The 27,644-nt window shown below is 60.3% G+C and overlaps 1 protein-coding gene across 7 annotated transcripts; it reads right to left on the bottom strand.

Annotated features, from left to right (window-relative positions):
- Nucleotides 1-207: 207 nt before the first annotated feature.
- LOC126642834 (guanylate-binding protein 6-like) lies at nucleotides 208-26,829 on the bottom strand. Of its 7 annotated transcripts, none has more exons than XM_050320790.1 (11): nucleotides 26,657-26,829; nucleotides 23,090-23,259; nucleotides 22,293-22,402; nucleotides 21,790-21,899; nucleotides 21,277-21,476; nucleotides 6,450-6,647; nucleotides 4,788-5,065; nucleotides 3,738-3,932; nucleotides 3,557-3,629; nucleotides 2,847-3,031; nucleotides 208-1,831 (listed from the first exon to the last, which is right to left on the bottom strand). In XM_050320790.1, the coding sequence occupies exons 1-11, from the start codon at nucleotides 26,764-26,766 to the stop codon at nucleotides 1,523-1,525; spliced, it is 1,938 nt and encodes a 645-aa protein (XP_050176747.1). In that variant the 5' UTR covers nucleotides 26,767-26,829; the 3' UTR covers nucleotides 208-1,522. The 7 variants fall into 7 exon arrangements, with proteins under 7 accessions (XP_050176747.1, XP_050176746.1, XP_050176749.1 ...); XM_050320789.1 differs by lacking the exon at nucleotides 21,277-21,476 and adding an exon at nucleotides 7,406-7,605; XM_050320792.1 differs by lacking the exons at nucleotides 21,277-21,476; nucleotides 21,790-21,899 and adding exons at nucleotides 7,406-7,605; nucleotides 7,903-8,012.
- Between the last annotated feature and the right edge of the window lie 815 nt (nucleotides 26,830-27,644).

Genomic DNA, 27,644 nt, shown 5'->3' with positions numbered 1-27,644 from the left:
TGATTTATTTGTCTGTTGGTGCCCCGGGGAAGCCGAGCCCCTCCTGCCCGACCATGAGGGGACCCTTCACCGGGCAGACCCACCAGATCGGGGGGTGATTCCACTGCCCTTTCCGGGGTCTGAGCCAACAGCGTGGAGACCCCTCAGGGGCTCTTCCCAACGTGTTCTATCCACTGCCAGCACCTGGAAAGGACTCGCTCCCAAAGCTTATGGAATAACACTGTTTATTGATAAAAACTGTGACAGGTTAATCAAGGGGGCCAGGGCCATCAGTGACAGCCTCTGACCCCAAAAATGTGTTTAAAGCAATCTGTGGCCACGCTGTAGAACAAACAAACACAAGCTCTAGTCCTAGTGACAGCATTTCAGGTGAGTAGAATATGATCCTTACCCCGGAGGTGTCCCTGTAGAGGGGGCAAGGCAGGTTCAGCCTGCCAGCTGAGCTGATCCCAGCAGTTCTGGTGGAGCCTTCCTTGATTTTTCCCCCCTTTTCCCAGCTTGCTTTTACACCTTCTCTTTGGGTTTGGGTGGAGCTCGAGTGGCTTTTCCCTCTGATTGATGTAAAACTCTCCCGCTTGGCTTCGCATCCCAAGCCGGGGGGTGCCAGAGGAGGGGGGATTTCGGCAGGGCTGGCTCAGCTACGGAACATTTTCACCTCTTTCTCTCGGCTGACAGGTGTTGTCGGGTCTGATGAACTCCAAGGTGCCTCCACGTCCCCTTCCCAGCGGATTTTTTTAAGGAGTGAGGCCGTGGTGTTTCCGCTCTGCTCCACTCCCCGTTCCAGGAGCAAATCAACGTGCAGGGAACCGAGTGGGCCACGCCGACCACGCTCCATCCAGGGAGCAGCACCTGCATTTTTACCCAGTAATCCTCAGTCTCCACTAATTTTTAATCCTATCCATCATCCCACACACAGAGGGATGACTCATTCCCTGGAAAATTTTTTTTTTTCCTGAAAGCAAAGGAAAGCAAAGTTAAAAATGAGATGCAAAGTTTTGTGGGAAATGTGGAATTTGCTGTGCAAATCGTCAAAAAACAGGGGGAAAAAAGTTACAGGGAGGGCGTGTAAAGCAAGGAATAACCCCCAGGAACTTTGGCAGATGGATTCTACGGAATTATGAGACGGAATAAATACAAATATTCCTATTTTCGGGTTGGCCAGGGCTTTCCCAGCCACACCAACCAGAGGAGAGCAGTGGTTCAGGTTTTGTGAAAAGCAGTAATTCCCAGGTTTGGGATTCCAGAAGGAATGTGTGACTGCCTCTGAAAGGGAAGGGAGAGGATCTTACACCAGTCTGTGCCACGGGATGGGGCTGATGGATTTGGGCAAAGGGGCTCGGCTCTCCTGGGGCGCTGGCACAGAAATCCAACACAAAGAGCTCGAGGCAAACTCCGCTTTTCACGTGAAGCCATCCCTGGAAAAGCTCCAGGCCGGGTGGGACAGGACTTGGAAACCCCCCCCGGGGGCAGAGGAGAGGTGTCCCTGCCCCCAGGGAGGGTTGTACCGAATTCCTGGGGGTCCCTAAATGCGAAGGAGGATCAGTGCCAGAATCGCCACGATGCCCACGAGGACGGGGATCCACGCGTTGGAGTTGCTGTTGCCGGTGCCGTTCAGGCCGCCATCCCCGCCGTTCCAGCCGCCGTCCCCGCCGTTCCAGCCGCCATCCCCGCCGTTCCAGCCGGCATTCCTGCCGTTCCAGCCGGCATTCCCGCCCTTCCTGCTGCCTCTGTTCCTGCCACGGCCGTGATATTCCCAGTCCAGCTCCATGATCACGGAGAAGAGCTTGTCCGCTTGCTCCTGGAAGCCGTCCTGGCGCAGCGACTTCTCCTCCTGGGTGGGGTGACAGAGAGGGCAGACGAGGGGACACGGGGGGACACAGGGCTGGGGGGGACACGGGGGACACAGGGCTGGGGGCACATGGGGAGGGACACAGGGCTGGGGGGGACACGGGGGGACACAGGGCTGGGGGACACGGGGGACACAGGGCTGGGGGAACACAGGGCTGGGGGACATGGGGGGACACAGGGCGGGACACAGGGCTGGGGGACAGGGGGACACAGGGCTGGGGGGACACAGGGCTGGGGACATGGGGGGGACACAGGGCTGGGGGACACAGGGCTAGGGGGTGGAGAAGGGGGATGTGGAGCTGGGGGATGTAGAGAAGGGGGACATGGAGAAAGGGGACGTGGAGAAGGGGGATGTGGATCCAGGGGGTGTGGATCCAGGCAATGTGGATCCAGGGAATGTGGATCTGATGGGATGCAGGGCAGGGGGATGTGGATCTGGGGGATGTGGATCCAGGGGATGTGGAGCCAGGGGATGTGGATCTGGGGATGTGGATCTGATGGGATGCAGGGCAGGGGGATGTGGATCCAGGGGATGTGGATCTGGGGAATGTGGATCCAGGGGGATGTGGATCCAGGGGGATGCAGATCCAGGGGATGTGGATCCAGGGGGATGCGGATCTGGGGGATGTGGATCCAGGGGATGTGGATCTAGGGATGGATGTGGGATCAGGGGATGTGGAGCTGGAGATGTGATCTGATGGGATCAGGGAGGATGTGGATCCAGGGGATGTGGATCTGGGGAATGTGGATCCAGGGGGATGTGGATCCAGGGGGGTGTGGATCCAGGGGATGTGGATCTGGGGGATGCAGGGCAGGGGGATGTGGATCCAGGGGATGTGGATCCAGGGGATGTGGAGCTGGGGGATGTGGATCTGGGGGATGCAGGGCAGGGGGATGTGGATCCAGGGGTTGTGGATCTGGGGGATGCAGAGCCGGGATGCCCCAGCCCACGCCTCGGCCCCTGTGCGAGGGCTCCGCGTGCTCCGCGTGCTCCGTACCTGGGATTTGAGCGCCATCAGGCGCCGATGCTCCTGGAGCCGCCTCCCCGCAAAGTCCTCGAGCTTCTCTTTGAGCTGCCGCTGGTGCTCCGAGCGCCTCCGGAGCTGCTCCTGCTGCCGCTGCCGCTGCTCGTCCTCCTTCTCCGCGCGCATCCTCTGCTCCAGCTCCCGCAGGTACTGCTCCCCTGGGGAGCACAGGGATGTGGCAGGAGCATCCCAAAATCACACCTGGACACCCCCCACCCCAGCTCCTGCAGGTACTGATCCCCTGGGGAGCACAGGGATGTGGCAGGAGCATCCCAAAATCACACCTGGACACAACCCATCCCACCCCACCCCAGTTCCCGCAGGTACTGCTCCCCTGGGGAGCACAGGGATGTGGCAGGAGCATCCTGGGATCACACCTGACACCCCACCCTGCCCTGCAGTACTGATCCCTGGGAGCAGGGATGTGGCAGGAGCATCCCAAAATCACACCTGGACACAACCCATCCCACCCCACCCCAGCTCCTGCAGGTACTGATCCCCTGGGGAGCACAGGGATGTGGCAGGAGCCTCCTGGGATCACACCTGGACACCCCCCACCCCACCCCACCCCAGCTCCTGCAGGTACTGATCCCCTGGGGAGCACAGGGATGTGGCAGGAGCATCCCAAAATCACACCTGGACAACCCCATCCCATCCACCGCCCACCCCAGCCCCAACGTTACTCCACGTCCTGATGGAACGCTCCGTGCTCGGGATGCTCCTGCTCCTGAGGAATTCCTGCAGCACGGCAGTTGCCTGTGGGAATGCAGGGAGGGGCTCAGGGTGGGGGGACAGCGCCTGGGGGGGGTGTTGGGGCGATGAGATGGATCACAGAGCTGCTGCCTTGCTGGGAGCCATCCCCACCTTCAACCCCTTGCCGGGCAGCTTCCAGTATTCCTCCACCAGCGCCTGCAGGTAACCCCCGGGAATGCCGCGGGATCTGTCCCGGCTCCGTGTGCCCATGTCCTGGGACAGGTTCTGGAGTGCCTTCTCGCACCTGGCGCGGGACAGGCGCTCGTTGTCCGAGAAGAACTTGTCCTTCAGGGCCTCCATCTGGCGCTGTGGAGATTAGGGAGTCGTGGAGTCGTGGACGTGGGAATTGGGATCCCAGGGGACGTCGGAGTCTCCGGGTCAATGTGGGGGGACTGAGACCTCCAGGCTGAGGTGGGAACTGGGATCCCCCGGGGCTGACAGGGAGATTGAGATTCCAAGGTTGTCATGGGAATTGGGGTCTCCGGGGCACCATGGGAATTGCCATGCCTGGGTCAGCATGGGAAGTGGGATCCCAGGATTGATACATGAACATGAATTGGGGTCTCCAGGTCGATGTGGGAACTAATTGACTATCCCTGGGTCAGCGTGGGAAGAGGGATCCCAGGATTGACACATGAATTGGGGTCTCCAGGTCGATGTGGGAATTAATTGACATCCCTGGGTCAGCGTGGGAAGTAGGATCCCAGGATTGACACATGAATTGGGGCCTCCAGGACACCATGGGAATTGCCATGCCTGGGTCAGCAGGGGAAGTGGGATCCCAAGACTGGCACATGAACTGGGGTCTCCAGGTCGATGTGGGAATTAATTGACATCCCTGGGTCAGCGTGGGAAGTAGGATCCCAGGATTGACACATGAACTGGGGCCTCCAGGTCGATGTGGGAACTAATTGACATCCCTGGGTCAGCGTGGGAAGCGGGATCCCAGGATTGACACATGAACTGGGGCCTCCAGGTCGATGTGGGGATTAATTGCTACCCCTGGGTCAGCGTGGGAAGTAGGATCCCAGGACTGACACATGAACTGGGGCCTCCAGGTCGATGTGGGAATTAATTGACATCCCGAGTCAAGGTGGGAACTGGGAATTCCCAGATCAGCGCAAGAAATGGGACCCACAGGCCAGCGTGGGATCCACCTACCATGAACTCGGCCTGGCCGTTGCAGATTCCATCCGGGAAAGCCCGCTCCATGAACAGCTCCAGAGCCTCTCGCTCGCAGCGCCCGTGGAGCCGCAGCAGCTCCGTCACCGAGTCCAGCGGCAGCTCCAGGCGCTCCGTCCGCTCCCGGTACAGCCGCGCGGCCGCCGCCGCCGCCGCCGCGTTGGCCGCCGGGGCCACGTCCTGGAGCGCGCGCTGCAGGCACGGCACCGCTCCCGCCCGGATCTGCCCCACGTAGATCTCTGCCAGCCTCCCCAGCACTGCCGAGAGACAGAGAGGATTTGGGGGGGGGGGGTAGGGAGGGGCCCCCACAGGGGGTCACCGAGCCCTGGGGGTCGTGGGGTCAGTCGTGGAATGGTGGGATCTCCTGGGCTGGGAGGGACCCGCCGAGTCACGGGATGGTGAGATCGTGGAACCCCCTGGGGTGGGAGGGCCATGGAATCTCGGAGTCATGGAATGTCTACGGTAGGGAGGGACCCAAGGATCATGGAGTCATGGAATCTTGGAGTCATGGAATATCCATGGTAGGAGGGGACCCAAGGATCATGGAGTCATGGAATGTCTACGGTAGGGAGGGACCCAAGGATCATGGAGTCATGGAATGTCTACGGTAGGGAGGGACCCAAGGATCATGGAGTCATGGAATCTTGGAGTCATGGAATATCCATGGTAGGGAGGGACCCAAGGATCATGGAGTCATGGAATCATGGAGTCTCCTGGGCCAGGAGGGACCGATGGGAACCGTCGAGTCACAGCACGGCGAGATCACGGAATCCCCTGGGTGGGGAGGGCCATGGAATGTCTATAGTAGGGAGGGACCCAAGAATCATGGAATCTTGGAGTCATGGAATGTCTAGACCCAAGGATCATGGAATCACGGAGTCTCCTGGGCCGGGAGGGACCCGCAGGAGCCGCCGAGTCAAAGGATGGCGAGATCGTGGAATCCCCTGGGTTGGGAGGGTCATGGAATTTCAGAGTCATGGAATATCCATGGTATTAGGGGACCCAAGGATCATGGAGTCATGGAATCATGGAGTCTCCTGGGCTGGGAGGGATTATAGAATCATGAGATCGTGGAAACACAGAATATCCCCAGCTGGGACGGACACCAGGATAGCTGAGTCACAGAATTCTGGGATCATGGAGGCAAGGACTCTCCTGAGCTGGAGAGAGCCTGCAGGATCATGGAATGATGGAATGATGGGATCATGGAGGCAAGGACTCTCCTGAGCTGGAGAGAGCCCGCAGGATCATGAAATGATGGAATGATGGGATCATGGAGGCAAGGACTCTCCTGAGCTGGAGAGAGCCCGCAGGATCATGGAATGATGGAATGATGGGATCATGGAATATTCTGAGCTGGAAGGGACACCCAAAGGTAATGGAGTCACGGAATCGTGCAATGAAGGAATGATGGAATGAGGGAATCATGGAACACCCCCTAGTGGGAGGAACCCACCAGGATCGCTGAGCCATAGAATCACGGGATCATGGAATTATGGAATCTCCTGGGATGGGGGGAGGGGAGGGGGCCACAAGAATCCTCAAGTGGCTGAACTCGACGATCCCAGAGGTCTTTTCCCACCTCAACAATCTGATTATTCCGCGATCCCAAATCTAACAGTCCCTGGGCCCAGCACTCACGTTCCCCGGTGACGACGAGGCCCCCGGGCAAAGTTTTCGGCTGCGCCTCCTCCTGGAGGAACCTGAGGAACTTCTGCTGCTGGAGCCCGGCCAGGGTCTCCTCCGGGTGCCTCTGGAACAGGAAGCACCGGCGCTCCGGGAAGAACTGCCGGATGCACTCCCGGGGCAGGTTGTGCCGCTGGGCCCGGGCGTCGCTACCTGCGGGGTGGGGGGAGAGACCACGGGGCGTCACCTGGGGTGGGGTCACACCTGGACATCCCTCACCTGTGTCCTCACCTGGACATCCATCTGTGTCCTCACCTGTGTCCTCACCTGTGTCCTCACCTGGACATCCCTCACCTGTGTCCTCACCTGTGTCCTCACCTGTGTCCTCACCTGGACCTCCCTCACCTGTGTCCTCACCTGGACATCCCTCACCTGTGTCCTCACCTGTGTCCTCACTTGGCCCCCCTCCTGGCCCCCCACCTGCCCCCTCACCTGTGTCCTTACCTGTCTCCTCACCTGTCTCCTCACCTGTATCCTCGCCTGGCCCCCCCGGCCCCTCACCTGTGTCCTCACCTGTGTCCTCACCTGCATCCTCACCTGGACATCCCTCACCTGTGTCCTCACCTGTCTCCTCACTTGGCCCCCCTCCTGGCCCCCCACCTGCCCCCTCACCTGTGTCCTCACCTGTGTCCTCATCTGGACCCTCACCTGTGTCCTTACCTGTGTCCTCACCTGGACATCCCTCACCTGTGTCCTCACCTGTGTCCTCACCTGTGTCCTCACCTGGACCTTCACCTGCCTCCTCACCTGTGTCCTCACCTGCCTCCTCACCTGTGTCCTCACCTGAGTCCTCACCTGTGTCCTCACCTGGACCTTCACCTGCCCCCTCACCTGCATCCTCACCTGTGTCCTCACCTGTGTCCTCACCTGTGTCCTCACTTGGCCCCCCCCCGGCCCCCCCGGCCCCTCACCTGGCCGCAGCCTCAGTGCCCGCTCCAGGTACTCGTCCTCGGAGATTTCCTGCCCGTCCTCGTCCTGGGGCTCCCGGGTGCAATCCAGGACGGCCCAGACGAAATCGGGGAAGAAAAGGGCGAATCTGTGGGAATCGCTGAGGGCGCCGCGCTCGGGGCTCGCTCTGCACGTGATGAGCTGGGGCAGCTCCGACAGCCACCTGGGCCAGGTGAGGAACCGCAGCGTGAGGGACCCCCCAGACCTGCTCGGAGGGGGAGACCCCCAGCCCTGGGGGTCACCATGGGGGGAACTCCCGAGGAGCCAAAACGTGTCCGGGGGCGCCATTGGAGTTCCCCATCTCCCCACCCCAAATCAAGGGAGGTCCCCACGCTCCTGTCCCACCCCAGGCCAAGAGGAGATCCCCATTTTCCTGTCCCACCCCAGTCCAAGAGGAGATCTTCATTTTCCTGTCCCCCCTTCCCAAGCCGAGGGGGGGGCCCTGGAGCCCCCCAGGTACCTCAGCCGCTCCATGTCCTGCTGGGCGATGTTCCCGAGGCTGGTGTGGATGAGAGAGCTGCAGAGGAGCACGGTCAGCACCAGCAGCCACCGGGAGCTCTCCAGGTCCCCCTGCAACGACCCCATCCCGGTCAGACACCCCCAGGACCCCGCTGAACCCCGGGGTTTGGGGAGGACCCTCCCCCTCCACCCCCACGAGCCTCGGGGTGTCCCTGGGGCGTCCCAGGCAGGGCTGAGATCCCGAGGGTCCTTCCCACTCGGGATATTCCACTATCCTCAATTTTAACTCTTGAGGGTCCCTCAGACCCTCCTCCCCCAGATACTCCCCCCTATCCACTCCTCCAGGACCTCATTTCCTTAATTCTGCAGTACTTTTTTTTTCCCAAAACCCAGGGAATTCTGGCAACCTGCCTAGACTCCCATGGCCACCGTGAGGGGGGGCACACACCAGGGCCCAGGTGAACCCCAAGTGCTGGGGGTGCTCAGGGGACCCCCAGGGCCTCACCCACCTCGTCCCAGGTGCACCTCGGTGTGCAGCAGGACCAGGGTGTGGTCAGACAGGTGAGGGTGGGGAGGCAGCACATCCATCATCCGGCAGGGGCCCCCGAGACCCCCTGGGGACACGGTGTTGGGAGGACCCTGCCCTCCACCCCACGAGGCCTCGGGGTGTCCCTGGCGTCCCAGGCAGAGCTGAGATCGGGTCCTCCCACTCGGGATATTCCAATGATTTCACGGTTATTCCAAATTTTTATAACACTTGGGGGGGTCCCTGAGACTTCCCCCAAGTTCCTCCCCCCCCCACTACTAATTCTCATGCTGCTGCACCTCCGAAATCCAGAGGAATTGTGGCAATTTCTCCAACGTGACCCCTTTCTCTGTAGGGGCACCGGGCTAGTGACTCCTGGGGGTCCTTCCCACTCAGGATATTCCATTATCCTCAATTTTAACTCTTGGGGTCCCTTCAGACCCTCCTCCCCCAGATGCCCACCCCCCCTCACCCCTCCCAGGTCCTCATTCCTAATTCTGCTGCACTTTCTTTTTCCCCAAAACCCAGGAATTTGGCAACCTGCCTGACCCCATGGCCACCGTGAGGGGGGGGCACACACCAGGGCCCAGGTGAACCCCAAGTGCTGGGGGTGCTCAGGGGGACCCCCCAGGGCCTCACCCACCTCGTCCAGGTGCACCTCGGTGTGCAGCAGGACCAGGGTGTGGTCAGACAGGTGAGGGTGGGGGAGGCAGCACATCCACATCCGGCTGGGGGGGGGGTCCCCGGAGACCCCTGGGGGGACACGGGTGTTGCACAGGGGGGAAACAGAGGGGGAAGGAGCAGGCCCCACCTCGGCCACTCAGGTACCACCCTGGCCTCCCAGGTACCACCCTGGCCTCCCAGGTACCCCAACCACCATGCAGTACCCCATCCATGCAGGTACCTCACCATGCCAGGTACCCCAACCACCATGCAGGTACCCCAACCATGCAGGTACCTCATCCAGGTACCCCATCCATCCAGGTACCCCACCCATGCAGGTACCTCATCCAGGTACCCCATCCATCCAGGTACCCCAACCATGCAGGTACCTCATCCAGGTACCCCATCCATCCAGGTACCCCAACCATGCAGGTACCCCAACCATGCAGGTACCCCATCCATGCAGATACTTCACCCATCCAGGTACCTAATCCAGGTACCCCATCCATGCAGGTACCCCATCCAGGTATGTCACCCATGCAGGTACCCCATCCAGGTATGTCACCCATGCAGGTACCCCATCCATGCAGGTACCCCATCCAGGTATGTCACCCATGCAGGTACCCCATCCAGGTATGTCACCCATGCAGGTACCCCACCCATCCAGGTACCCCACCCGTCCAGGTACCCCACCCATCCAGGTACCCCACCCATCCCGCTGCCTCAGCCATGCAGGGCAGGACCTCCCTCCCCTTCCCAGCCTGTCCCTCAGGTGGGACTCCACTCACCTGTCCCTCAGGTGGGACTCCACTCACCTTCCTGGTCAGACCCAATGGCAGCCACGACCACCACGGGCTGTTTGACCCCTGACAGCACCTTCAGGGCCTCGGGATAGACCACCAGCCCCTCCTCCTGGGAATTCTCCACCAGGCAGACGGGCCTGAGCCCCTCCTGCCCCGCTGCCAGCGCATCCAGCTGCCCTATCCTGGCAGGGGAAGGGGACATGGGTGGGCGTGGGATCACTGGGATTCTGGGTGGTCCTGTGCAGGGACAGCACTTGGGATTTTGGTCCTTGTGTGTCCCTTCCCACTCAGGACATTCCATCATTCCTTTTCTCCCTTCCCTCCCCTTACCCCTCCCCTTGTCCCTTCCCTCCCCTCCCGAACTGGATCCAATTTTTCCCATTTTTGCCCCCGTTTCCACCCTCCCAAACACGGAGCAGCACACACTGGAAAGCTGGAATGGTTTTTTAGGGGGGAAGGGACCTGGAAGCTCGTTCCATCCCAGCCCCTGCCATGGGCAGGGACACCTTGCACTAGCCCAGGTGGCTCCAAGCCCTGTCCAACCTGGCCTGGAACAGCTCCAGGGACGGGGCAGCCACAGCTTCTCTGGGAGATTCATTCCAGTCCTTACAGCTAAAGATTTCTCTCTCAGATCCATCTAAACACCCTCTTTTCCAGAGTGAGGCCACCTTCAGGTGTCCAAAGTCCCTCCCAGCTCTCCTGGAGCCCCTCTGGGCACTGGAAGGTGCTGGAAGGTCCCCCCAGAGCCTTCCCTGCTCCAGGTGAGCCCCCTCAGCTCTCCCAGCCTGGCAATTGTCCCGCTCAGTCCTTTCTCGATCCTCCAATTTTCCCCAGCAATTCCCGCTGGGCACCAACTCCTTTGCTGGGGAGACACCTGGAAGAGGTGCAGGAACCCCCTCCCACGGCTTTAAGGGGAAGGAGAGGGGATTTATGGGGAATTTGGGGGAGAAATTCCTCCCTGTGAGGGTGGTGAGGCCCTGGCAGAGGCTGCCTGGAAAAGCTCTGCCTGCCCCACCCATTGTCAGACATCAGCTCAGTGATTGTTGGGTCAAATCACCTCATGGGTGGTGTGTGAGTGTGTGGAGGGGGAGGGTGGGTCAAACCTCACAGGGCTTTGGGGTGGCCCCCCATATCCCCCCCGGCAGGCCCTGGAGCCCACACGGGAAAGCCTCGGAGGAGCTGCCAGTCACAAACAGGCCAGGAAAACTCTGACACCCCCCCAGGTCCTGCAGGAAAACTGTGACACCCCCAGGTCCTGCAGCCCCTGTGACACCCCCAGCTCCTGCAGGAAAACTGTGACCCCCCCCAGCTCCTGCAGGAAAACTGTGACAGCCCCAACTCCTGCAGCCCCTGTGGCACTCCCAGGTCCTGCAGGAAACTGTGACACCCCCAGGTCCTGCAGGAAAAATGTGACACCCCCAGGTCCTGCAGGAAAAATGTGACACCCCCAAGTCCTGCAGCCCCTGTGACACCCCCAAGTCCTGCAGGAAAAATGTGACACCCCAGTCCTGCAGCCCCTGTAACACCCCAGGTTCTGCGGCTGAAACAGTTACACCCAGCTCCTGCAGGAAAACTGACACCCCCCCAGGTCCTGCAGCCCCTGTGACACCCCCAGGTCCTGCAGGAAAACTGTGACCCCCCCAGGTCCTGCAGGAAAACTGCTGGCCCCCAGGTCCTGCAGGAAAACTCTGACACCCCCCCAGGTCCTGCAGGAAAACTGTGACACCCCCAGCTCCTGCAGGAAAACTGTGACCCCCCCAGCTCCTGCAGAAAGCTGTGACCCCAGCTCCTGCAGGAAAACTGTGACCCCCCCAGGTCCTGCAGGAAAACTGTGACACCCCCAGCTCCTGTAGCCCCTGTGACACCCCCAGCTCCTGCAGCCCCTGTGACACCCCCAGCTCCTGCAGCCCCTGTGACACCCCCAGCTCCTGCAGGAAAACTGTGACCCCCCCAGGTCCTGCAGGAAAACTGTGACACCCCCAGCTCCTGTAGCCCCTGTGACACCCCCAGTCCTGCAGCCCCTGTGACACCCCCAGTCCTGCAGCCCCTGTGACACCCCCAGCTCCTGCAGCCCCTGTGACACCCCCAGCTCCTGTAGCCCCTGTGACACCCCCAGTCCTGCAGCCCCTGTGACACCCCCAGCTCCTGTAGCCCCTGTGACACCCCCAGTCCTGCAGCCCCTGTGACACCCCCAGTCCTGCAGCCCCTGTGACACCCCCAGTCCTGCAGCCCCTGTGACACCCCCAGCTCCTGCAGCCCCTGTGACACCCCCAGTCCTGCAGCCCCTCACACTGGGGACACTGCCCTGGAACCCCAGAGTGGCTGGTGGGTCCCAGACCCCCTGGAGGGGTTGGCCACAGGGACCAGAGCAGATAAAACCAGGCTGTGGCCCTGCCATTGACCGTGTGAGAGCTGCTCTGCCACGAGGTTCTAGTGGCAGCTTCAATACCTGCCTCTCCCTCTTTCTCCTTCCCTCTCCTCCTTCCCTCTGCTTCTCTTTCTCTGCTCTTTTCCTGATGATCTGGGTGGCTTTGGGAGCTGGAGGGGTTGGATCCCGACCCAGCCAGCACGGGGTTAGGAAGGGCAGGGCCTGTCTGATCATCCTGATCTCCTTTTATGCTCAGGGGACCCTCCTGGTGGATGAGGGGCAGGCTGGGGATGTTTCTGTCTGGACTCCAGCAAAGCCGTGGGCACTGTCTCCCAAAAAATACTCCTGGAAAAGCTGCAGCCCAGGGCTTGGACAGGGCACTCTGTGGTGGGTTAGGAACCGGCTGGAGGGCCCAGAGTGGTGGGGATGGAGCTGCATCCAGTGGGGATCCAGTCACCAGTGGTGTCCCCAGGGGTTAGTGCTGGGCCCAGTCCTGTTTAACACCTTTATCGATGATTTAGATGAGGGGACTGAGTCCATCGTTGGTGAATTTGCAGCTGACACCAAGCTGGGGGGAGTGTTGATCTGCTGGAAGGCAGGAGGGCTGTGCAGAGGCACCTGGCCAGGCTGGATCCATGGTCTGATTCCAAGGGGATGAGGTTCAACCAGGCCAAGTGCTGGGTCCTGCCCTTTGGCCACAACAACCCCAGGCAGCCCCACAGGATGGGGACAGAGTGGCTGGAGAGCAGCCAGGCAGGAAGGGAGCTGGGAGTGTGGAGGGACAGGAAGCTGAACATGAGCCAGAGTGTGCCCAGGGGGCCAAGAGGGCCAAGGGAACCTGGCCTGGCTCAGGATCAGCGGCAGCAGGAGCAGGGCAGGGATTCTGTCCCTGTGAGGCCACCCCTGGAGTGCTGTGTCCAGCTCCTCTCAGGTCAGGAAGGACATGGAGGGGCTGGAGCAGCTCCAGGGAAGAATGACCAGGCTGGGGAAGGGACTGGAGCACAATTCCTGTGAGGAGAGGCTGAGGGAGCTGGGGGAGCTCAGCCTGGAGAGGAGGAGGCTCAGGGGTGACCTCAGCACTCTACAATTCCCTGACAGGAGGGGGGAGCCGGGTGGGGGTTGATCTCTTCTCCCAGGAACCAGCAGTAGGACAAGAGGGCTCAGTCTCAAGCTCTGCCAGGGGAGGTTTAGGTTGGATATCAGGAAGAAATTCTTTACAGGGAGGGTAATCAGGCACTGGAATGGGCTGCCCAGGAGGGGGTGGATTCTCCATCCCTGGGGGTGTTTAAGGACACACTGGATGTGGCATCAGTGCCACGGTCTGGTAACTGTGGTGGTCGTGGATCAAGGGTTGGACTTGATGATCTCAGAGATCCTTTCCAACCCATCTGATCCTGTGATTCTATGATTCTCTGATTCTATGACCTTGACTGAAGTGCTCTGGATTGGTGTGTGCCGGGTCAGTGTTGTGGGGGCGCACTTTTGAACTTTTGCCAAGTTCCCTCATTTTCTCGCCTAAATTAATAAAAGTACCTCTCGGGAACGAGCCCGTGGCTTGTTCTCTTGACACTGTCTCGAGGTATTAAAGAGCCTTATATTTCTATTTTAAAGGAAAACTCCTGGCTGAGCCCTCGAGCTCCCGGGCCCGGAGTGTTCCACCCGTCCCTGGAGTTGTCCCAGGCCGGGCTGGATGGGGCTCGGAGCCTCCTGGGCTGGGGGAAGGTGTCCCTGCCCGTGGCAGGGGGGCTCGGGGGGGAGCTGGGAGGTCCCTTCCCACCCAACCCCCTCTCCCAGGGACACTCCCAGTGCTGCCCTCGCGGGGTCCCCCCTGTCCTTCCCTCCCCCTGGGCCTTGGGGTGACCCCTTCTCCCCTCCCCACGCCCAGAGCTCAGACCTGCCCCGTCCTCGAGTGTCACCCGACGGTGACAGTGACAGCGGGGGTGGCTTCACCCACCGCTGACCTGTCCCCCTCGCGTCCCCCCCAGCCTCACCGGGACCCCAAACCCCCTGTCCGGCCCCTGCCCGGGATCTCCGTCACTCACCAGGGTCCCCGTGCAGTGTAAACAGGAGCCCTCCTGCCCCGCGTCCCGTTCCCGGGGAGGGCCGGGGGTCTCGGGGGCTCTGGGTGCTGCTGTTGTTGTTCCCCATCCCTGTCCCGGCTGTGTCACAGCGCTGTCTCCGCCGAAGGGGAGGGTGGAGTGTGCTCCTGCCCGACCTTTATAGCCGTGCCTGACCCGGCCCCCTCCCCTCCTCTCCCCTCCCCTCCCCTCCCGTCCTGTCCCATCCTGTCCCCTCCCTTTCCGAGAAGCGGGGGCTGGGGGGGGGTCGGAAATGGGTGTTTTTTGAGGTTTGGCCGCGGAAGGACGAGCGGAAAGCAAACCGGGCTGGAGGGGGAGGGCGGTCCGAGCCGGGGGCGGGAGGTCGGGGGTTTATAAACCATCGGGGCTTTATAAACCATCGGAGCGACTCGTGCCCGGGCAAAACTCGCGCTGAAAGCGAAGGGACAGCGGGAAAGGAAAGCACCAGCCCTGAGCAGCGGCGACAAACTCCGCGTTCCCAGCTTTCCTCTGAGCCCAAAGCGAAACTTTCCCAGCGGGATTTCCAAAGGCGCTTTTGGAGTTGGTTTTTTGTTTGGTTGGTTTTTTTGTTGTTGTTGTTGTTTTGTTTGGTTTTTTGTTTGGTTTTTTTTTGTTTTTTTGTATTGTTTTGTTTTGTTTTGTTTTTGGTTTGGTTTGGTTTGGTTTGGTTGGTTGGTTGGTTGTTTTTTTTATCAGACTGAAACGAGGAGGGGGAAGAGGGGGGAGAGAGGGGGGTGCGGGACCAGCCCGGGGTCGAGGCTGGGGGTGAGGGGGACAAAACGGGGAGCAGCCGAAATTCAGGAACGCTCCCACTCCACGCTCTGGAGCTCGGCTGACAAACCCAGCCGGGAGCAAACGTGGTTTTATGGGATTTCCTAAGGCTGGATGTGCCCGTGTTAAACGAGAGGGAAGGTGGGAAATGCTGAACCTCCCACAAGGGAGAGCCCTGGAGCGAAGGAGCCCCCCAAATCCGCTGGAATTCCGACTGAAAAGACCCATTTCATAACTCTCCCCCCCTCCAGCTCCCGCTGTACAATCCTGCCTGCAAATTGTGGGGACTCGCGTGGGTGGGAGACGATGACTTGCACAGAATGGAATTTTTGTGGTGATCAGGCATCTGTTTTTGATGATTTCCCATCTCCTTTCCTCCTTCTCCTCTCCTGTTTTTCTCCCTCTTTTCTGCTGGCTCAGGATCCCCCCCCCCGCAACTGCTCCGTCCCAGACACTCTTTTGAGCCACAGATTGGAAAGAATTATTATTAAATTTTTTCTGGAGCTGTATTTTTGTTTTGAGCCACAGGGGTGGGCTGAGAGGCTGGAAAGAATCATTATTAACTTTTTCTGGAGCTGTATTTTTGCTTTCTTTCTCTCTTTCTTCCCCTAATTCCCTCTTCTCGAGGTCTGGGTACTTTCTGGTTGGCTGGGTTGGGGTTTGCTGAGTGAAATGCTTTATTTCAACCCAATTTGCCAAATTCCCCCCATTTTCTGAGCTTTGAAGTTTTGTGGAAGGCAGGAGAAGTGGGATGTTTGACCCCCTGAGAAGGGTGTGCTGTGTTCCCCTTTTTAATCCCTCAGGGGATAAAAAACACCCTGAGCCCCCTGAAGGAACTTGGTGGGTGAGTTTGGGGTTTTACATCCAGGTGACACATCCAGAGGGCACAGCCCCTCCAGGGGACACATCCAGGGGTGGGGGGACACTGGGACCCTCCAGGTGACACATCCAGGAATGAGGGGACACTGGGTACAGCCAGGTGACACACCCAGGGGTGGGGGGACACTGGGACCCTCCAGGTGACACGTCCAGAGGGGCACAGCCCCTCCAGGTGACACATCCAGTGGGACACGGTTCCATCCAGGGGGCACAGACCCTCCAGGTGACACATCCAGGGGTGGGGGACACTGGGGCCAGCCAGGGGACACATCCAGTGGGACATGGTTTCATCTAGGTAACACATCCAGGAGTGAGGGGACACTGAGCCCCTCCAGGTGACACATCCCGGGGTGGGGGGACACTGGGTACAGACAGGTGACACATCCAGGGGGTCACAGCCCCTCCAGGTGACACATCCCAGGGGACACTGAGCCCCTCCAGGTGACACATCCAGGAGTGAGGGGACACTGAGCCCCTCCAGGTGACACATCTCAGGGATGAGGGGACACTGGGGCCAGCCAGGTGACACATCCAGTGGGACATGGCACCTCCAGGGTTCACATCCAGGGGGACACGGTTCCATCCAGGTGACACATCCAGGGGTGGGGGGACACTGGGCCCAGCCAGGTGACAAATCCAGAGGGGCACAGCCCCTCCAGGTGACACATCCAGGGGTGGGGGGACACTGGGTACAGACAGGTGACACATCCAGGAGCCCCCAAACCTGCCCCTCCCTGGTGTCCCCACCCCACCCCTCCAACCCTCGAGGCACACGAGTGTGCAAAGGGCGTGTAAATTGTGTGTAAAGGGGGTGTAAAGAGCATGTAAAGGACATGTAAAGGGTGTGTAAGAGGCGTGTAAGGGGGGTGTAAAGAGCATGTAAAGTGTGTGTAAAGTGTAAAGGGCGTGTAAAGGGCATGTAAAGGGCATGTAAAAGAGGGTGTAAAAGGTTTGTAAAAGGATGTGTAAAGGGTGTGTAAAGGGCATGTAAAAGGTGTGTAAAGAGAATGTGAAAGGGTGTGTAAAGGGTGTGTAAAAGGGGTGTAAAAGAATGTGTAAAGGGTGTGAAAAGGGTATGTAAAAGGATGTGTAAAGGGTGTGAAAAGGGTGTGTAAAAGGGGTGTAAAAGAATGTGTAAAGGGTGTGAAAAGGGTATGTAAAAGGATGTGTAAAGGGTGTGAAAAGGGTATGTAAAAGGGGTGTAAAAGGATGTGTAAAGGGTGTGAAAAGGGTATGTAAAAGGGGTGTAAAAGGATGTGTAAAGGGTGTGAAAAGGGTATGTAAAAGGGGTGTAAAGAGCGTGTAAAGGGCATGTAAAGGGCATGTAAAAGGTGTGTAAAAGGGCATGTAAAAGGCATGTAAAGGGGGCGTAAAGGGCATTTAAAGGGCGTGTAAAGTGTGTGTAAAGAGCATGTAAAAGGGTGTGTAAAAGGGCATGTAAAGGGCGTGTAAAGGGTGTGTAAAAGGCATGTAAAGGGCGTGTAAAAGGGCATGTAAACGGATGTGCAAGAGGAGTGTAAAGGGGGTGTAAAGAGCATGTAAAGGGAGTGTTAAGGGTGTGTAAGAGGCATGTAAAGGGTGTGTAAAAAGGGGTGTAAAGGGGGTGTAAGAGGTGTGTAAAGAGCGTGTAAAGGGTGTGTAAAGAGCGTGTAAAAAGAGGTGTAAAGGGCATGTAAAGGGTGTGTAAAAAGGGGTGTAAAGGGGGTGTAAAAGGTGTGTAAAGGGTGTGTAAAGGGTGTGTAAAAAGGGGTGTAAGGGGGGTGTAAAAGGTGTGTAAAGAGCATGTAAAGGGTATGTAAAGGGTGTGTAAAGGGCGTGTAAAGGGTGTATAAAAAGGGGTGTAAGGGGGTGTAAAAGGTGTGTAAAGAGCATGTAAAGGGTATGTAAAGGGCGTGTAAAGGGTGTATAAAAAGGGGTGTAAAGGGTGTGTAAAGGGCGTGTAAAGGGTGTGCAAAAAGTGTGTAAAGGGCATACATAGGGTGTGTAAAAGGAGTGTAAACAGCATGTAAAGAGCACGTAAAGGGCATGTAAAGGGGGTGTAAAAGGCATGTAAAGAGCATGTAAAGAGTATGTAAAGGTGTGTAAAGGTCCCCCCCCAATGAGCTGCAGCCACCCCCGATTTCTCTCTTTTATGTTAAAATCATTTTCCAGGAAGATACAAAAATATCCCAGGGTGGGGGGAGGGGCACCCCCAGGACCCCCTCCGGGACAGAGACACGGATGGGGGGGAGGGGCTGAGCCCCCCCCAACCCCCCCCTGAGCTGGTCAGTGCGGGGGGGAGTGACAGGGGGTGACAGGGGGTGACAGTGTGTGACAGGCTCAGATTGGCACAGGGGGGCACAGTGTGTGTGTGGGGGGGGCTGTCCCCAATTTTGGGGGGTCTCAGGGATGCTCCTCCAACCCCCAAAAAAGACTCTTAGAAGGGGACACCCTCATCCCTCACCCCTTGGGGGCTTTAGTGTCATGGGGGCCCCTATTAGTGAGGGGGTGTTTTGGGGGGCTTCAGGCCCAGGAGTGCTTTGGGTGGGGTCCCATTTTGGGCAGGGGCACCCAGGTCATGGGAGGGTCCTAAAAATAGGGGTGCACCTGAGGTGGAGGCACCCAAACCCTTGGGGGTCACCAGATGGAGTGGGGGCCCATGGGTGGGGAGACTAATTTGGGGAGGGGGTCTGGATTTTAAGGGAGGTACCCAGATCCTCTTGAGGGATCAGGATGGAGTGGGGGAGTCCCAGGTTTGGGGGCAACTAATTTGAGGGGGGTCTGGATTTTGGGGGTACTGAGGTCCATTAGGGGTAAATAATTCGGGGAGGGGTCCAGAACTGGGAGGGGACACCCCAGGTCCTGAGAGAAGAGGGGAGTTGTGGGGGTCTCCCCGAGGGTCTGAGGGCACTTTGGGGTCTCCCCACCTCCAGCAGATTTTGGGGGATCCAGCTTTTGGGGGCCCCATTAGCAAGCAGGGAGGGGGGGCCCAATCATGGGGGTCCCTGCCTGAGTGGTTGGGGGAGATCCCAATTTTGGGGGAGGAGCCCCACGGTGGGGAGAGGCACAGTCCTGGGTGGGGATCCCTCCATCTTAGGGGGTATCCCTGACCCCAGGGGGTTCCCCGATCCCTGGGGGGGTTCCCTGGTCCTGGGGGATGTTCCCGAGTCCCAGTGGTTGTTCCTGGTCCGGAGGGCTCCCCGTGGGGGTGGGGTTCCCTATTCCTGGGGACTGGGGGGTGTTGCTGGTCCTGGGGGAGGTCCCCTGATCCTGGGGGGGTTCCCCATTCCCAGGGGTGTTCCCCATTCCTGGGGGGTGTCCCCTAATCCTGGGGGGTATCCCCCATTCCCAGGGGGGTTCCCCATTCCTGGGGGAGGTCCCCTGATCCTGGAGGGTGTTCCCCATTCTCTGGAGGTGTTCCCTATTCCCAGGGACATTCCCCAGTCCTGGGGTGTCCCCAGTCCCAGGGGTGTCCCCATTCCCAGGTGGGTTCCCCATTCCTGGGGTGTCCCATTCTCGGGGGTCCCCATTCCCAGGGACATTCCCCAGTCCGGGGTGTCCCCTGATTCCTGGAGAGTGTTCCCCATTCCCAAGGGACATTCCCCAGTCCTGGGGGATGTCCCCTGACCCCGGGGCTGTCCCCCATTCCCAGGGTGGGTTCCCCATTCCTGGGAGGTTCCCCGTTCCCAGGGTGGGTTCCCCATTCCCAGGGGGTGTCCCCCAGTCCTGTGGGCTGTCCCCAGTGTCCCCCCCGGGGTGGGGGGGGCTCTAGCAGCGCCCCACCTTGGCGTCCCCGATGGCCCCCCAGACGTCGAAGACGAACTCGTCGGGGAAGGCGAAGTCCCCGAGCTGCGAGTCCAGAGCCTCGGCCAGAGCGTCGGGGTCCCGGGCGTCCCGGCCCAGCTCCACCATCGTGGCCGCTGCGGGGACAGGGACAGGGACATCAGGGGACAGAGACATCATCAGGGGACATCAGGGGACAGGGACATCATCAGGGGACAGGGACATCTGGGGACATCAGGGGACAGGGACATCATCAGGGGACAGGGACATCGAGGTCACAGGTGTCACAGCCCAGCTCCACCATCGTGGCCGCTGCGGGGACAGGGACATCAGGGACATCAGGGAATAGGGACAGCAGGGGATATCAGGGGACAGGGACATTGGGGTCACAGGTGTCCCAGCCCAGCTCCACCATTGTGGCCACTGTGGGGACAGCAGGGGACATCGGGGGACAGGGACATCAGGGCAGGGGTCATTGGGGAGGGCAGGGGACAGGGGGGACAGGGGGACATCAGGGGACAGGGACATCAGGGGAAAGGTGAGGACACAGGAGGACATCAGGGGACAGGGGGCTTTTGGGGGATCCCAGGGGTATTTTGGGGTGTCTCTCCCAGATGCCCCTGGAAGTCTCCAGCAGAGCCCAGGATGGGGTTCTGGGGGGTCCCTGGGTGTGTCTGGGGGTCCCTGGGCTGTGTCTGGGGGTCCCTGGGGTGTTTGAGGGTCCCTAACGGTGTCTGGGGGTCACTGGGGTGTCTGGGGGTCCCTGGGTGTGGTCCCTAGGGGTGTTTGGGGGCTCACCCAGCTCGCTGTCCCTGATGCCCATGTAGCTCTCCAGCAGATCCCAGAGGACTCTGGGAGGGTCCCATGCCCCATGGAAGGCTGGGGTTGAGGGGGTTTGGGGTCTCTGGGTGTGTTGGGGGTTTGGAGGGGCTTTTGGGGTCCCTGGGGTGTTGGGGGCTCACCCAGCTCGCTGTCCCTGATGCCCATGTAGCTCTCCAGCAGAGCTCAGAGGGCTCTGAGGGGGAACCAGTGCCCCATGGAAGGCTGGGGGGGTTGGAGGGGGGGTTTGGGGGGTCTCTGGGTGTGTCTGGGGAGTCCCTGGGTGTGTTTGGGGGTCCCTGTGGGTTTTGGGGGACTCACCCAGCTCGCTGTCCCTGATGCCCATGTAGCTCTCCAGCAGAGCTCAGGGGAGTCTGGGGGGGGTCCTGTGCCCCATGGAAGGTTTGGGTTGGAGGGGGTTTGGGGGCCTGAGTGTTGGGGTTGAGGGTTTTGGGGTCCCTAGGTGTGTCTGGGGGCTCACCCAGCTCGCTGTCCCTGATGCCCATGTAGCTCTCCAGCAGAGCTCAGGGGAGCTCTGGGGGGAGTCCTGTGCCCCATGGAAGGCTGGGGGAGTTGGAGGGGGTTTGGGGGCTCCCTGGGTGTGTTGGGGGGCTTGGAGGGGGTTTTTTGGGGGTCCCTGGGGGTGTTGAGGGGCTCACCCAGCTCACTTGGCCCCCTGGCCCCCTCCGGCCCCCCAGCCCCTCACCTGGCCGCAGCCTCAGTGCCCGCTCCAGGTACTCGTCCTCGGAGATTTCCTGCCCGTCCTCGTCCTGGGGCTCCCGGGTGCAATCCAGGACGGCCCAGACGAAATCGGGGAAGAAAAGGGCGAATCTGTGGGAATCGCTGAGGGCGCCGCGCTCGGGGCTCGCTCTGCACGTGATGAGCTGGGGCAGCTCCGACAGCCACCTGGGCCAGGTGAGGAACCGCAGCGTGAGGGACCCCCCAGACCTGCTTGGGGGGAGGGGGGGGCCCCCCCAGCCCTGGGGGTCACCACGGGGTGGGAGGGGGGAACTCCCGAGGAGCCAAAACGTGTCCGGGGGGGCCATTGGGTTCCCCTCCATCTCCCACCCCAAATCAAGGGAGGTCCCCATTTTCCTGTCCCACCCCAAATCAAGGGAGATCCCCATTTTCCTGTCCCACCCCAGTCGAGGAGGAGGTTCCCATTTTCCTGTCCCCCCTTCCCAAGCCGAGGGGGGGGCCCTGGAGCCCCCCCAGGTACCTCAGCCGCTCCATGTCCTGCTGGGCGATGTTCCCGAGGCTGGTGTGGATGAGGGAGCTGCAGAGGAGCACGGTCAGCACCAGCAGCCACCGGGAGCTCTCCAGGTCCCCCTGCAACGACCCCATCCCGGTCAGACACCCCCAGGACCCCGCTGAACCCCAGGGTTTGGGGAGGACCCTCCCCCTCCACCCCCACGAGCCTCGGGGTGTCCCTGGGGCATCCCAGGCAGGGCTGAGATCCCGAGGGTCCTTCCCACTCAGGATATTCCACTATCCTCAATTTTAACTCTTGGGGTCCCTCAGACCCTCCTCCCCCAGATACTCCCCCCATCCCTCCTCCAGGACCTCATTCCTAATTCTGCTGCACTTTTTTTTTTCCCAAAACCCAGGAATTTGGCAACCTGCCTGACCCCATGGCCACCGTGAGGGGGGGGCACACACCAGGGCCCAGGTGAACCCCAAGTGCTGGGGGTGCTCAGGGGGACCCCCCAGGGCCTCACCCACCTCGTCCAGGTGCACCTCGGTGTGCAGCAGGACCAGGGTGTGGTCAGACAGGTGAGGGTGGGGGAGGCAGCACATCCACATCCGGCTGGGGGGGGGGTCCCCGGAGACCCCTGGGGGGACACGGGTGTTGCACAGGGGGGAAACAGAGGGGGAAGGAGCAGGTCCCACCTCGGCCACTCAGGTACCACCTCGGCCACTCAGGTACCACCCTGGCCTCCCAGGTACCACCCTGGCCTCCCAGGTACCCCAACCACCATGCAGGTACCCCAACCATGCAGTACCCCAACCATGCAGGTACCTCACCCATCCAGGTACCTCACCCATCCAGGTACCCCAACCACCATCCAGGTACCCCAACCAGGTACCTCATCCATCCACAGGCATCCCAACCATGCAGGTACCCCAACCATCCAGGTACCCCAACCATGCAGGTACCTCATCCAGGTACCCCAACTATGCAGGTACCTCACCCATCCAGGTACCCCATCCATCCAGGTACCTCACCCATCCAGGTACCCCATCCATCCAGGTACCCCATCCATCCAGGTACCTCATCCAGGTACCCCAACCATGCAGGTACCCCACCCATCCTGCTGCCTCAGCCTCCAGGTACCCCAACCATGCAGGTACCTCATCCAGGTACCCCAACTATCCAGGTACCCCACCCATCCTGCTGCCTCAGCCATGCAGGGCAGGACCTCCCTCCCCTTCCCAGCCTGTCCCTCAGGTGGGACTCCACTCACCTGTCCCTCAGGTGGGACTCCACTCACCTGTCCCTCAGGTGGGACTCCACTCACCTTCCTGGTCAGACCCAATGGCAGCCACGACCACCACGGGCTGTTTGACCCCCGACAGCACCTTCAGGGCCTCGGGATAGACCACCAGCCCCTCCTCCTGGGAATTCTCCACCAGGCAGACGGGCCTGAGCCCCTCCTGCCCCGCTGCCAGCGCATCCAGCTGCCCTATCCTGGCAGGGGAAGGGGACATGGGTGGGTGTGGGGTGGGCACAGCCCCAAACACGGAGCAGCACACACTGGAAAGCTGGAATGGTTTTTGGGGGGAAAGGACCTTGAAGCTCGTTCCATCCCAGCCCCTGCCACAGGCAGAGACACCTTCCACTAGCCCAGGTGGCTCCAAGCCTTGTCCAGCCTGGCCTGGAACAGCTCCAGGGATGGGGCAGCCACAGCTTCTCTGGGAGATTCATTCCAGTGCTTACAGCTAAAGATTTCTCTCTCAGATCCATCTAAACACCCTCTTTTCCAGGGTGAGGCCACCTTCAGGTGTCCAAAGTCCCTCCCAGCTCTCCTGGAGGCCCTCTGGGCACTGGAAGGTGCTGGAAAGTCTCCCCAGAGCCTTCCCTGCTCCAGGTGAGCCCCCTCAGCTCTCCCAGCCTGGCAATTGTCCCGCTCAGTCCTTCTCGATCCCCTCCAATTTTCCCAGCAATTCCCGCTGGGCACCAACTCCTTTGCTGGGGAGACACCTGGAAGAGGTGCAGGAACCCCCTCCCATGGCTTTAAGGGGAAGGAGAGGGGATTTAGGGGGATTTGGGGGAGAAATTCCTCCCTGTGAGGGTGGTGAGGCCCTGGCAGAGGCTGCCCAGAGAAGCTGTGGTTGCCCCACCCATTGTCAGACACCAGCTCAGTGATCGTTGGGCCAAATCACCTCATGGGTGGTGTGTGAGTGTGTGGAGGGGGAAGGGGTGGGTCAAACCTCACAGGGGTTTGGGGTGGCCCCCATATCCCCCCCCTGGCAGGCCCTGGAGCCCACACGGGAAAGCCTCGGAGGAGCTGCCAGTCACAAACAGGCCAGGAAAACTCTGACACCCCCCCAGGTCCTGCAGCCCCTGTGACACCCCCCCAGGTCCTGCAGCCCCTGTGACACCCCCCAGGTCCTGCAGGAAAACTGTGACCCCCCCAGGTCCTGCAGGAAAACTGTGACACCCCCAGGTCCTGCAGGAAAACTGTGACATCCCCCAGCTCCTGCAGGAAAACTGTGACACCCCCCCAGCTCCTGCAGGAAAACTCTGACACCCCCCAAGTCCTGCAGGAAAACTGTGACAGCCCCAACTCCTGCAGCCCCTGTGACCCCCCCAGCTCCTGCAGCCCCTGTGACACCCCCAGCTCCTGCAGCCTCTGTGACACCCCCAGGTCCTGCAACCCCTGTGACACCCCCACCTCCTGCAACCCCTCACGCAGCTCAGGTGGGCAGGACAGGGAGAACAGGGAGGACAGGGAGGACACTGTCCCTCGGCCTGGCCTGGAACCCCAGAGTGGCTGGTGGGTCCCAGAGCCCCTGGAGGGGTTGGCCACAGGGACCAGAGCAGATAAAACCAGGCTGTGGCCCTGCCATTGACCGTGTGAGAGCTGCTCTGCCACGAGGTTCTAGTGGCAGCTTCAATATCTGCCTCTCCCTCTTTCTCCTCTCTTCCCGTTCCCTCTGCTTCTCTTTCTCTGCTCCTTTCCTGATGTTCTGGGTGGCTTTGGGAGCTGGAGGGGTTGGATCCCGACCCAGCCAGCATGGGGTTAGGAAGGGCAGGGCCTGTCTGATCATCCTGATCTCCTTTTATGCTCAGGGGACCCTCCTGGTGGATGAGGGGCAGGCTGGGGATGTGTCTGTCTGGACTCCAGCAAAGCCTTGGGCACCATCTCCCAAAAAATACTCCTGGAAAAGCTGCAGCCCAGGGCTTGGACAGGGCACTCTGTGCTGGGTTAGGAACTGGCTGGAGGGCCCAGAGTGGTGGGGATGGAGCTACATCCAGTGGGGATCCGGTCACCAGTGGTGTCCCCAGGGGTCAGTGCTGGGCCCAGTCCTGTTTAACACCTTTATCGATGATTTAGATGAGGGGATTGAGTCCATCGTTAGTGAATTTGCAGCTGACACCAAGCTGGGGGGAGTGTTGATGTGCTGGAAGGCAGGAGGGCTGTGCAGAGGGACCTGGACAAGCTGGATCCATGGTCTGATTCCAAGGGGATAAGGTTCAACCAGGCCAAGGGCCGGGTCCTGCCCTTTGGCCACAACAAGCCCCGGCAGCCCCACAGGATGGGGACAGAGTGGCTGGAGAGCAGCCAGGTGGAAAGGGATCTGGGGGTGCCGATTGAAAGGAGGCTGAACATGAGCCAGAGTGTGCCCAGGGGGCCAAGAGGGCCAAGGGAACCTGGCCTGGCTCAGGAAGAGTGTGGCAGCAGGAGCAGGGCAGGGATTCTGTCCCTGTGAGGCCACTCCTGGAGTGCTGTGTCCAGCTCTGGGCCCCTCAGGTCAGGAAGGACATGGAGGGGCTGGAGCAGCTCCAGGGAAGAATGACCAGGCTGGGGAAGGGACTGGAGCACAATTCCCATGAGGAGAGGCTGAGGGAGCTGGGGGAGCTCAGCCTGGAGAGGAGGAGGCTCAGGGGTGACCTCAGCACTCTACAATTCCCTGACAGGAGGGGGGAGCTGGGTGGGGGTTGATCTCTTCTCCCAGGAACCAGCAGTAGGACAAGAGGGCTCGGTCTCAAGCTCTGCCAGGGGAGGTTTAGGTTGGATATTAGGAGGAAATTCTTTACAGGGAGGGTAATCAGGCACTGGAATGGGCTGCCCAGGAGGGGGTGGATTCTCCATCCCTGGGGGTGTTTAAGGACACACTGGATGTGGCATCAGTGCCACGGTCTGGTAACTGTGGTGGTCGTGGATCAAGGGTTGGACTTTATGATCTCAGAGATCCTTTCCAACCCATCTGATCCTGTGATTCTATGATTCTCTGATTCTATGACCTTGACTGAAGTGCTCTGGATTGGTGTGTGCCGGGTCAGTGTTGTGGGGGCGTCCTTTTGAACTTTTGCCAAGTTCCCTCATTTTCTCACCTAAATTAATAAAAGTACCTCTCGGGAACGAGCCCGTGGCTTGTTCTCTTGGCACTGTCTCGAGGTATTAAAGAGCCTCATATTTATATTTTAAAGGAAAACTCCTGGCTGAGCCCTCGAGCTCCCGGGCCCGGAGTGTTCCACCCGTCCCTGGAGTTGTCCCAGGCCGGGCTGGATGGGGCTCGGAGCCTCCTGGGCTGGGGGAAGGTGTCCCTGCCCGTGGCAGGGGGCTCTGGGGGAGGCTGGGAGGTCCCTTCCCACCCAACCCCCTCTCCCAGGGACACCCTCAGTGCTGCCCTCGTGGGATCCCCCCTGTCCTTCCCTCCCCCTGGGCCTTGGGGTGACCCCTTCTCCCCTCCCCACCCCCAGAGCTCAGACCTGCCCCGTCCTCGAGTGTCACCCGACGGTGACAGTGACAGCGGGGGTGTCTTCACCCACCGCTGACCTGTCCCCCTCGAGTCCCCCCCAGCCTCACCGGGACCCCAAACCCCCTGTCCGGTCCCTGCCCGGGGTCTCCGTCACTCACCAGGGTCCCCGTGCAGTGTAAACAGGAGCCCTCCTGCCCCGCGTCCCGTTCCCGGGGGAGGGCCGGGGGGGTCTCGGGGGGCTCTGGGTGCTGCTGTTGTTGTTCCCCATCCCTGTCCCGGCTGTGTCACAGCGCTGTCTCCGCCGAAGGGGGGATGGAGTGTGCTCCTGCCCGACCTTTATAACCGTGCCTGACCCGGCCCCCTCCCCTCCTCTCCCCTCCCCTCCCCTCCCGTCCTGTCCCATCCTGTCCCCTCCCTTTCCGAGAAGCGGGGGCTGGCGGGGGGGAGTCGGAAATGGGTGTTTTTTGAGGTTTGGCCGCGGAAGGACGAGCGGGAAGCGAACCCGGCTGGACGGGGAGGGCGGTCCGAGCCGGGGGCGGGAGGTCGGGGCTTTATAAACCATCGGGGGGTTATAAACCAAACCATCGGAGCGACTCGTGCCCGGGCAAAACTCGCGCTGAAAGCGAAGGGACAGCGGGAAACACCAGCCCTGAGCAGCGGCGAGAAACTCCCCGTTCCCAGCTTTCCTCTGAGCCCAAAGCGAAACTTTTCCAGCGGGATTTCCAAAGGCGCTTTTGGAGTTTTTTTGTTTTGTTTTGTTTTTTGGGGGGTTTGGTTTTGTTTTGTGTTTTGGTTTTTTTTATTATTTTTGTTTTTTATCAGACTGAAACGAGGAGGGGAGAGGGGGGGGAGAGAGGGGTGCGGGACCAGCCCGGGGTCGAGGCTGGGGGTGAGGGGGACAAAACGGGGAGCAGCCGAAATTCAGGAACGCTCCCACTCCACGCTCTGGAGCTCGGCTGACAAACCCAGCCGGGACCAAACGTGGTTTTATGGGATTTCCTAAGGCTGGATGTGCCCGTGTTAAACGAGAGGGAAGGTGGCAAATGCTGAACCTCCCACAAGGGAGAGCCCCGGAGCGAAGGAGCCCCCCAAATCCGCTGGAATTCCGACTGAAAAGACCCATTTCATAACTCTCCCCCTCCAGCT

Source organism: Myiozetetes cayanensis, unplaced genomic scaffold, assembly GCF_022539395.1.
Source record: "Myiozetetes cayanensis isolate MyiCay16 unplaced genomic scaffold, myiCay2020 scf249, whole genome shotgun sequence".
NCBI classification, from domain to species: Eukaryota; Metazoa; Chordata; class Aves; order Passeriformes; family Tyrannidae; genus Myiozetetes; species Myiozetetes cayanensis.
The sequence above is the reverse complement of the archived record's forward strand: the minus strand, read 5'-3'. Positions and strand labels throughout refer to the sequence as shown.

Bases quoted from the DNA above. Each gene is read 5' to 3' on its own strand.
- LOC126642834 (XM_050320790.1), bottom strand. From the start codon at position 26,766: ATGGGGAACAACAACAGCAGCACCCAGAGCCCCCCGAGACCCCCCCGG. The intron at 3,630-3,737 runs GTGGGGATGGCT...GCATTCCCACAG, and splicing joins TGCCCGGCAAGGGGTTGAAG to GCAACTGCCGTGCTGCAGGA. The intron at 1,832-2,846 runs GTACGGAGCACG...CACCCCACCCAG, and splicing joins TGATGGCGCTCAAATCCCAG to GAGGAGAAGTCGCTGCGCCA.